Here is a 12421-nt window from a genome sequence, read left to right on the forward strand (position 1 = left end):
ATTATTACATTATTAAATTATTACAGCTATGGGAATTATTATTTTGAACTGGGATATAGAAACTGAATTGCAATTTTTATCTCCTTTGTAATAATCAATAATTCTTTTATGGTTGTTTTTTATTTTGATTTCATTTTCTAGTAACTGCTTTTTTGTTAGGCAACAGTGTTAAACCTAATAGGGTCTTAATATGTCTGGGCAATTCAGTTTCTATATCCCAGTTCAAAATAATAATTCCCATAGCTGTAATAATTTGCTCCCTCAAAATTTCTGACAAGTACCCTGTAGGGAAGTTTTACAATCTACCTACTCATTGCATTCCCAAAAGGCATGGTTCCAAACACCCCTCTGTTTATAAATATAGCTCTAATAATTGCTGTTTACCTGAGGAAAATTCTCTGAAGTATACTAGGGTAAAAAAATACCTATGCAAACACTTCTCTACAAAAATCTTAAACCTTCTGGATTTTGTTGCATTAAGTGGAAGCTATACAACTATCCTCCAATTGTTTGTATATTGCCTTTCCATTCTCATTTCCCAGTCTTATAGGTCCATCCATCTAAAACCCCCTTTCCCCATTTTGCACATGGGGTCAGGGTGTGACTTCAACAAAGGCAATCATCTAGAGCCAAGAGTTACACTACAGGGTGGCTAGCCCTGCTGCTGTAGTTCTTCCACACCACACACTTGCATGCACACTCACACCTATGGCCAACTTAAGAGTGTCCAAACCACCTACAGCATGTCTTTGGGGAGGAAACCAGAGCACCCAGAGGAAACCCATATGGACACAGGGAGGACATGCAGACTCTGCACAGAAGGCACCCCAGCCGAGAATTGGACCGTGGAACTTCATGCTATGAGGTGACAATGCTATCCGCTGTAAGTTTTATAGTCATCATGCTTTATTTTATATTCCCTATTGATTATCCCTTTTTAACTGCAGCTTTGTGTTCTATACTCAGTTATAAACTCAACCAGAACTAGTCTTTCATTTATCATTATTTGCCTTTACTCTGTTATCAGTTCTTGGTAAGGAAGGCAGTCACCAACCTACAGTTCAAACTTCTGCTTGGCTTCATCCCACTCTATGAATTTCCTCTTCCTAGTAATTTGCTCCTAGTACCTTGGTTCCTTTGTTAATTTTCTCCAAAAAATTCTAGCTCCCCCTTACCTATTTTGTATGTCCCTACTTGCAGTCATCCCTATGTGCAAAATCTCTTTCCTTCATTGCAGTGTTGGCTTAGTTCTCAAAATACTTTCTGCCACTTTATAAATATAATATCCTTTATGGCTGTCATTGTTCTCTTTAAGTGTCTGCATCTAAAAATCATAGAGTTTCTTTATTTTGTTATTATTTTGTGCCTCCCTCCACTTCAACATAATTTCTTTCTACTTTGATCTGTAGTTTTCTGTTATATATATGAGCCTTAACTGTGTACAGTCAAAGTATCTCTTCAAATTTGATAATCTTAAACCACCTTGTTCTGTGTGTAGGAGCCCTCTTTCACCTCCCAAATAAATTCCTTCAATTCTTTATTAATAACAGTCCTCCTCTTGTTGATAAGCACATGCCTGACCTGTATGTAATATTAAAGGGACTACAGCATTTTCACTGTTTATACCTAACCATCCATACCCTGTCAATAAAGAAGAGCTTCTAACTTCACAATGTTTGTATTATTTTTTGTTTTGTCTCTTCTCACATATCCTTAGCAGCCATACCACAATTCTTTTTAATCCATACTCCTAAACACTTCATCTTATCATCTGCCTATAAATATTGCTGAACCAGTTCACATGTGGGAACATAGTTTACTGCTATAGGTTTGTTCTACATTTACTTATTTTAGATCCTGAAAAAAATAAAATTGCATCAAAATGTTCCACAACACTCAAAATATTCTTTCCTACATTAATGAAGTACAAAATAATATCATATGCAAATAAGTATAATTTTTTTGATTACCGTATTAGTAATCTCCTTGAATTTGTAAGCCACTTATTTTCTTTGCTGATGGTTCTAAGTACAAGGCAAATAACAAATAGAAAGAAAACGCTCCTGCATTGCTCCTCTGTTTAAGCACAGACTGTCATAGAGGAACCCTCCCAACTTGATTCTTACCTCTGACCTCATGTGTCTTCCTTATTAATCTCATTATTTCATCAGATAATGCAAATGTCGTCTTTGCCCTACTCATAAAATCCTAACTAATTCTATCAAATTTGGTTATAAATTCTTTTTTATGAGACCATTTGCTTCTACTACTACTGGAACTGTTGTATCTTTCTTCCACATTGCTCTACCTCCAAATCATGTTATTTTATGACCGCGTCTGTATGTAAGACACTGTAATCACTAGGTTTAGAAATTTCAATGATCAATGCTACCTTGTCTTCTTTTCATGGCTACTATATATGGTTCTCTGGGATCTGCTTTCTGAACTGTTGGTAATGGGTGATCCCATGTGATATAAACTTCATCATTCTCTATAAAGCTTTGTGGCTCACATTTCCCTTGCTTTTCAGGTCCTTCAACATTGTACTGTTTGCACAATCCCCAATGCAATATTCTTGTCACCTTACGATGTCTTTCAGTATACAGGCCCTCTGCCATTACTGTGTCCCACCCAACAACAAAAGGTGTGACTGTTTCCATTTGTGTTTTCAAAACCTGCATTTATATGTTTCTTCCACATTTTCAGTGGCGTTTGTAAACCAATGTCTACATAGTCCACTATCTTGGGCTGCCATTATTAACCTTTCTCACCTCTCCTTAAGCATTCCTTTGTCAAATCCTGGTCAACATGAAGTTGTTCCAGGAGGTTTCTATACTTGGCACTATAGTTATGACTTTTCCACATTTCTTTCCTTATCATCTGATCCTTTTCTTATAAGCTTTCTTTTGTTTTTTGGCACATTCAGTTGCTGTCTGACTTTTGCCTACTTCTGGTTTGATTTCCATTTCTGCTTGCCACCTGTATAGTTCTGCTAAACTAAGCAGACAAGTCACCTTAGACTTCTTTCCTCATCTGATGTTTTAAAACTTTCACTATGTTTGCATCTGACAAGGTTAGCAGATGTGTATACAATGCCACGATTGCAGATATGTGTATATATATATATATATATATATATATATATATATATATATATATATATATATATATATATATATATATATATATACATGTATGTATGTATATAGATAGATATAGATATAAGGGATCGGTACTGATCCCTGAAGGAACTTTTCACAGAAGCACAAACAGCCGGGCATACTTCCGTGAAAGTGCTTTTTACCGAAAAAGCACTTTTGCGGAAGTATTCCTGCAGCTAGAGGGAGTCCTTGGGAATGACTGTTGCGGAGATCATACTATGGTGCAGATAAGGGAATATTCCCTTTTCCTCACTGTAGTGCGATCTCGGAGTGAGAATATTAAAGTAGGGGGGTGGGGGGCACAGCCCCCCACATGGGTGGTGCAGGGAGGCTGCATAAAAGTAGATTTATTGTTTTTTTTTTTTTAACGCACTTTAACGAAAGCGCTTTTTCGGTGAAAGCACTTTCGTTAAAGTTTGTTCAGTGATTGATAATTCGTTCAATATATATATATATATATATATATATATATATATATATATATATATATATATATATAAATAATCGGTTTCAAGGAGAAAGGAATATATAATTTAGGTATATGCAGATTTTTATACATGACTTGATAAGCATAAAGCATTTTTCTTGTTTTTCTGTCCAACTGATCTAATAGTTTTTGGGGCCAGTCAATCACACCAAAACATAAGTTAGAACAGGAATAGCATTTTGGTTTATAGCATGGTCTGTCCAACTGATCTAATAATTTTTGGGGCCAGTCAATCACGCCAAAACATAAGTTAGAACAGGAATAGCAAATTGGTTTATAGCGTGGACTTTGATCCTAGATGTCAGGGCTGTTTTCAGTATTAATTTTAGTCTTCTCAAGTATTCCTTACTTTTATTCACATTTGTTCATGTTTTATTGCCGATCCTTTATCAATTCCCAAATATTTATACACTCCTTCCTGATCAAGTTCCTTTATATCTTATTCCTGTCCTAGCCTGATGTTTACTTGGTACAACATTCCTGCTTTAAAGGTTGCTTTTGCATATTTATCAAAATCAAACCTCATTCTTAAATCATTTCAGTTATGCTTTTAACTCATTTGATGAGCTATACAGTTTTAAATCATCCACAAAAATAAATGATAAATCTTTAAGCAAGTTTTAATCTATTAACTGAACAGCTTAATGGGTTAAGGGCAAGACAAAACAACAGTAGTGAAAAAAGAATCACCCTGGAATATCCTCTTTTGAATTTTTAACACTGGGATAGTAATTTGCCCTTTGTCATGACTTAATGGTATATAATAAATGCTTTGTATGTGTACAAGCAACACATCATAATATTGGACACTTGTGTTTTTAAAGTCAAAAGTCGAATGATTTGTTTAATATTATTTGCAGCATATCTAGTCTTGCGGAGAATGACTGTACTTTGAGCTTGGAAAGCTGTTGTTAAATAGACTACTAACTGGGTTAATGAGATAAATAATACTGGGCAAAATGCAGTCAGAGCACATTTAGGAAAGGAAGTGCCCTCTAGTTCACTCCACCCCTGTTAAACTTGATACTAATGATAACAGCTTTGTAATTCAGGATATGAATATACAGAAACATGAGGATTCACAGCATTTAGGGAAAAATAAAAAAGACAGAAATGGAAAATGTCACAACAAATAAGAAAAAAGATACTGTCCAAAACATGTTATATCTAGAGATGTAAATGCAAAAGACAAGAACAACTGGAATCCAAAGCATTACGCAGGCCCTTGTACCAGCAACAACAAGTAGGTAGTCTTAGCAATTTATTTATCACAAGCGTTTTCACCGCACAAAGGTGCAGCTTCCTCAGAGAAAACAAATTAACAATGAGGTAAAAGTGCGCCTTTTTACAAAGCAAAGGAAATGACAACATGATAAGGTGAAACTCATTGTAGTAATTGGTAAACAAGTAGAAGCCTTCACAAGAACAACTTGTTCCTCAAGAAGAGAATGCAAACATTAATTCATGTTAGTAATAAGCATTTCAAAGTGTGGAATGTTACCAAAGAAATAAACATAAAATTTAAAATGACATATTTAAAATTCTTAAAATATGTGAAAGAAATCATAACGTTAAAGTAAAAATTCAACATAAAAGTCATTCAAATAGCAACTCATAAAAAGTAAGTATAATATGCAGTAATGGATTAAATCTTAGTAAAAAGTAATGGTAATCCATTATAAGTATGAACCATAATGAGCAACTGTGTACCTTAAAGATATTATTGTATAAACAACAATAATAACTAAAATCTAGGCAATATTTAACATGAGAGGTGCTACAAAAGGCACGTCACATGAAGTCAGAAACAAAAATTTTGTATGTTTTAAAAAGTCTTTATGTATGCATAAGAAAGTAAGGAATATCTACAAAGGGGGTACCTTAAATAGCTCCTCAATTTGAGTACTGCTGAGATGTTACAGTTTCGTTTAAACCGGGTAGCAAAATCGTCTAAGCAGTTGCCACTCCAGTTCATACTTCTAAGGTAGAGTTATTGGGCCTCCCGGATGTTATTGGTCACTTGATCTATGGCCATAAGAAAGAGTGCCCAGGGTGGTTGGCAATGTGTTTAGGCGTTAACGTCAGAGTTTTCTTAATTGCATACATATGCTCATAGACACGGTCCCCAAGTCTGCGATCAGTCTTTCCCAGATAAAATGAGGACAGCAATCACAAAGAGCCAGGTATACAACTGATCTACTTTCACAGTTGAGTGGAGCTTGGATTAAAACTTCCTGTCCCTTATAGTGTAGGTCTGCCCTACCTTCATTTTGTAACACCAGTTGCAAAAACCACATGGGTACATCCTGTGCCTGTTAAAGGTTTTTAGTTAGGTCCCTCTGTAGAAGTTCCTTAAGATTGTTGTTCCTCTTGAAGACAAAATTAGGACAGGGGCCTAATTTCTCAGAGAGGCCAGGACTCCCCAAGATAAATTGCCAGTTTTTCTTAATCAATGCAGTGGTAGTCTGAGTGTTAAGACTAAATGTGTGGGCGTAACTAATGGCAAAATCGCGTACATGGTTGGTCAGAGATGTCATTAGGAGAGAACACTCAATGGGTGACAGTGGTGTGTTGTTAGAACTAAGGTCAAGTAGTACATGGCTTTGCAAGATGGGTTTATAAACCCGTTTATCCTTTTGGCTGTAACTTCAAGCCTAATTTCATCAATGAGATTCCTCGGGTAACCCTATTAAGGAACATGTTACACAAAAATGTGCATTCGTTCTGAAAGGTGTCAAAATCACTACACATTCTAACAGCCCTAACCATTTGGCCCTTCACAATAGATTTCTTTTGTTTGAAGGGCCAAATGGTGGCTGTTAGAATGTGTAGTGATTTTGACACCTTTCAGAACTAATGCACACTTTTGTAACATGTTCCTTAATAGGGGTTACCCGAGGAATCTCATTGATGAAATTAGGCTTGAAGTTACAGCCAAAAGGATAAACGGGTTTATAAACCTATCTTGCAAAGCCATGTACTACTTGACCTTAGTTCTAACAACACACTACTGTCACCCATTGAGTGTTCCTCTCCTAATGACATCTCTGACCAACCATGTAATGATTTTGCCATTAGTTACGCCCACACATTTAGTCTTAACACTCAGACTACCACTGCATTGATTAAGAAAACTGGCAATTTATCTTGGGAGTCCTGGCCTCTCTGAGAAATTAGGCCCCTGTCCTAATTTTGTCTTCAAGAGGAACAACAATCTAAGGAACTTCTACAGAGGGACCTAACTAAAAAACCTTTAACAGGCGCACAGGATGTACTCCATGTGGTTTTTGCAACTGGTGTTACAAAATGAAGGTAGGGCAGACCTACACTATAAGGGACAGGAAGTTTTTAATCCAAGCTCCACTCAACTGTGAAAGTAGATCAGTTGTATACCTGGCTTTGTGATTGCTGTCCCTCATTTTATCTGGGAAAGACTGATCGCAGACTTAGGGACCGTGTCTATGAGCATCTGTATGCAATTAAGAAAAACTCTGACGTTAACGCTTTGGCTAAACACATTGCCAACCACCCTGGGCACTCTTTCTCATTTATGGCCATAGATCAAGTGACCAATAACATCCGGGGAGGCCCAATAACTCTACTCTTAGAAGTATGCGAACTGGAGTGGCAACTGCTTAGACGATTTTGCTACCCGGTTTAAACGAAAACTGTAACATCTCAGCAGTACTCAAATTGAGGAGCTATTTAAGGTAGTACCCTTGTAGATATTCCTTACTTTCTTATGCATACATAAAGACTTTTTAAAACATACAAAATTTTTTGTTTCTGACTTCATGTGACGCCTTTTTGTAGCACCTCTCATGTTAAATATTGCCTAGATTTTAGTTATTATTGTTGTTTATACAATAATATCTTTAAGGTACACAGTTGCTCATTATGGTTCATACTTATAATGGATTACCATTACTTTTTACTAAGATTTAATCCATTACTGCATATTATACTTACTTTTTATGAGTTGCTATTTGAATGACTTTATGTTGAATTTTACTTTAACGTTATGATTTCTTTCACATATTTTAAGAATTTTAAATATGTCATTTTAAATTTTATGTTTATTTCTTTGGTAACATTCCACACTTTGAAATGCTTATTACTAACATGAATTAATGTTTGCATTTTCTCTTTGAGGAACAAGTTGTTCTTGTGAAGGCTTCTACTTGTTTACCAATTACTACAATGAGTTTCACCTTATCATGTTGTCATTTCCCTTTGCTTTGTATAAAAGGTGCACTTTTACCTCATTGTTAATTTGTTTTCTGAGGAAGCTGCACCTTTGTGCGGTGAAAACGTTTGTGATAAATAAATTCGTTAAGACTACCTACTTGTTGTTGCTGGTACAAGGGCTCCGTGGTACGTTTTTGGATTCCATATCTAGAGATGTACATATACATACACAGACAAGTATACACACACACACATATATATATATATATATATATATATGTATATATATATATGTATATATATATATATATATATATATATATATATATTTATATATATATATATATATATATACATATATTTATATACATAAATATTTATATATATATATATATGTGTGTGTGTGTATACACACACACACACACACACACACACACACACACACACACACACACACACACACACACACGTTGTTGTTGTGTCTTTCAGCTTTTCCCGGTTTGGGGTCGCCACAGTGGAACTCCGGTCCGCTAATGATTGGCAGTAGATTTTTAAGTACTGTGTTGCTGGCCCTGACGCACAACCTTCAACGAAGGTACGCCCATTCAACGTCTTACTGTGAGGCGACAACGCTACCGCGGCACCACCACCGCAATTTACACACACACACACACGTATATATGTACATGTATATATATATATATATATATATATAGATATATATATATATATATATATATATATATATATATATATACATATCTATACATATATTTATATATATATATATATATGTGTGTGTGTGTGTGCGTATACACACACACACACACACACAGACACACACTTACAGGTCTGTGTTAGAATATTGATAAGCCAGATTGTCGATGTGTAGAACACTGAGCCCAAAATATCGAAATAGCACAATATCAAAGTGCAGTAACAAAGAAAATTCAAAACATTGCATACAAATGTTTTTGCAAGGGGGCAAGCCCCCCCACCCCCTGCTAATTACATATACCAACTCCGAAATTACACTAGAGCTCGGAATGGGTAAAACCCCAAACAAGCTATACTGTGATCTTACAAAAATCATCCAAATTCCACTGTGCAATGTTTTGAACTGTGGTTTTACAGCACTTCAACATTATGCTGTTTTGAGCCTCTAGGCTCGATGTTATAAATGTTGACATTCTGGCTTGTCGACATTCTAATACAGACACGTATATATACACTTGCACACGTGTACACACACACACACACACACACACACACACACACATATATATATATATATATATATATATATATATATATATATATATATATATATATACACACATAGCTATAGATAGATAAGATTATCTCAGCATTGAGCAAACTGTCACTTCAGCAAATACTAATAAAAGCAATCCTTTTAGATTGAATCTACAATGATCAAAACATATATATAAACTACAAGATTGCCTAATATCAGGGTAAGGGCAAATTCCAAGGAAACCAGCCAAAAGACTGCAAACATATATAGACATATGTACGTGTGTACATATATATGTACATGTCAACAGAAAAAAAATTATTTGTGCAGCAGCTATATTAAATATTTGACTAATGAAAGACAAGATTTTTGCCAGATAATAAACTTAATAGTTCAGACATAGTAATATTTGGTTTATCTCCGTTAGTTGTTAATACAAAGAGCATTAGTAATAAGGTATTTTATATACACTCACACATACATATATTGTGTTTTCCCTTCCCCCTGTAGTCTGCTTTCTGGCTAAAAAAGGACTGCAGACAAGGCCATTTACCAAGTTGGCATACAAGAACCAACTAAATAAGTACTCTTTTGAAAGTTAATCTGAACAGTAAAGCAACTATATAATGTGTTAAAGCAGGGCCATATATTTTTGTTATACATGCATCATATTGGCTCAACTGCGGTGTAACAAATTCATTCAGCATTTATCCTGGTGTCTAATCATTAATTCCACAAATGTCTACTGTCCTGTAATGCAGAAGGCCATTGTTTAATTACATAATATGCGAATGACTTACATTCTTTCCTGGAAGGCCTGGCTTGCCATCTTCTCCAGCTTTACCCTAAATGATAAAAACAAAATAAAAAAGTCTTGTATATGCATTAATACTGGCTAGCAAACCATCCTAAAATTCAACTGAATCAATAAATATTTTAAAAATTTGTTTTGTTTTTGCTGCTACTTGTGAGAAGAAGCTTTAAGTCTCTGGACCATAAACAGTATATCTGTTACCCTGTTTAGCAATGTTATTCTCTGAGGCCTCACTTCTCCAGAAACAATGAATGAGAGAAAAGACTGTCTATGCTAAGGCTAATCTCTTGGAATGAAGCTTTGGGTTACTGACAGGCCAGTAAAAAAGAACTGTGCATCACATGGGAGAGCTTACACACAGTGCAGAATGTTGTCTTTAATGTAATTTTTATGTGGACATCACCAACTTGTCCATCTCCCAACTGCAATGTTCAAAAGTTGGGCTCCACTAGCATAAGACTATATACTTCAGAGCTGACCCCTTCAACTACCAAGCATCTATGTTCGCTAACCAGGAGCAGAAAGCCTTTACATGCAGTTATTCAGTCTTATTTCTAGTCTATCTGGTCATAGTCTGTGGAATAAACAGGCCATCAGCATGTCATTCAATTGATAATAATCATTACAAATGCAGGCATTTCACATACACACACATACATTGTTTAAGTAAAGAATAAATGATCAATAAAAAATAATTGAAGAGTCTGTATGCATAAAGTATCTTTATCAAGTCCACAGGGAATCCAACAGGAAATGTTTTGGGCAAGCTATACCCTTTGGCCATAGCTATCCAATCAACCTTTAAGTAGCCAGTAAATATTCTTGCAGTCTTCTCTCACTGTCTGAGAATAGTTTATACTTTTATTGGATCAGCAGAATGTGAGACAATCATTCTGAAGTGTAAAATGCACTGCAAATTAGAATGCATTCAATTATTTAAACCTTAAGGCGCAGCTCTGAAGAGCATTATGCTTTCATCTCAAAACATCTGCAAATAGAAACACTGTAAATATACTGTCCTTCTTAATGGCTTAAATCAAGTTTAGTATTGCACTATTGTGGTCATAATTAACACTAACAGTATTATTTCTTTAAGTTAACAGATTAAAAAGGTTGGTATGGAGGAAGTTGCCGTAACCACAAACGTTCCAGAATGTCACAGTCATCAGGTTATGAATATTCTTTTGAGCATCCTGTCTTGAGAGGGAGTAGAGCCAGTGTATTTTTTTTCAAACGTGTCACCTTGAGCCATGCTTTTCTAGAACCTTCCCAGCGAATACTGAGACAGAATGTGTTGGAGGAAGCCTAAAAACTTTACTACTTTTCCATATTGTTTAACAACCAATGAGATGACTTAGGAAATAAAACAATGACAAAGGTTAAAAACATCTCTCCTCCAACTGTTTAATCACAAATGACAGCCAAGATGGAGTTCCTGGAAGAAATTTTTTTTTTTTTAAGATCCACAATGGGCACTTATTATAATGGCTGCAACAAAACATATGTCATGAATACCATGCTATACAAATTAAATTTAAAGAAGGACACATCTGGCCAGGAGCAAGGGCATCAACTCTTCCAGTTTTAAACACAAACATAATCAAAAAGGTCAAGGTGAGCCCATAGAAAAGACAACTATGTCTAGACTGACGAAAAATAACTACTCTATTAAAGGGTTCTATTGTAGGAATTTTATTATGTGATGTACCTTTACTTTCTTATTTAGGATAAATACTTAGGAAAAAATGAGTCATGCTGAAGGAAGTAGAAGCATAAGAAGTTAGTATACAAACTAGTTACTCCACTCAGGAAAGGGGGGGAATAGTCTGGAAGATGGTGTACAATTCCAGAAAGCTAGGCTGCACCCCTGTCTATGCTAGACAGTACCACCTTTAAATCAGTCACAGCCAATGGGACTTCAATATTATTTTTATTATTTTGAACAATCTGGCTCCTCCCTGATCATAATTATCAGGACTGCAATTGTGAACAATGCCATTTCTGGAAGTCACAAATATTTTTAGCCAGTTTTTTTTTTTTTTGCACTCAGCACAACAGCAGTGACTCTGAATATATATATATATATATATATATATATATATATATATATATATATACATACACAAGTAAGAAATGTGGGGTGTGGGTGAAGCTTCCATAGTGATGGTGAAGGGGCTATAACGCCAACATTTCTGGCATCTAAAATTCATTCACCATTGAATACTTCAGAGATGTGATATGAAGCCAAATGATATGATATATGCTATACAAGAAATAATGGAAGAATTAGGAGAAAATGGTCAATTAAAATTTCTTCTATCCCTAAATGGTTACAATGCTTGATAAAGTTATGAGGTTTAGATTAGTTAGCTGCAGCCCAGACCTCCTGGAGAGATGTCCACCTAAGGTCAGCTACATAGTAGTATCCCTTCTTATACAGCAGGATCTAACAGGGAGAGAAATGCTTCTCCCTGCTTTAGATTTGTCTAAAAATTAAACAAACAAATTAATATCTT

General features: G+C 35.2%; 1 protein-coding gene across 3 annotated transcripts in view; it reads right to left on the minus strand.

Moving 5' to 3' along the window:
* Positions 1 to 12421, minus strand: part of LOC122807296 (collagen alpha-1(VII) chain-like) — a gene marked incomplete at its 5' end in the record, with an annotated part of 1562855 nt that overhangs the window by 1009394 nt on the left and 541040 nt on the right. For all 3 annotated transcript variants that reach the window (XM_044078425.1, XM_044078422.1, XM_044078423.1), the window contains 1 exon segment: positions 9892 to 9936. In XM_044078425.1, coding sequence (XP_043934360.1) covers positions 9892 to 9936 — 45 coding nt within the window.

The sequence above is a fragment of the Protopterus annectens genome, chromosome 7.part0, assembly GCF_019279795.1.
Source record: "Protopterus annectens isolate FY-2018-M chromosome 7.part0, PAN1.0, whole genome shotgun sequence".
NCBI lineage: Eukaryota > Metazoa > Chordata > Ceratodontiformes > Protopteridae > Protopterus > Protopterus annectens.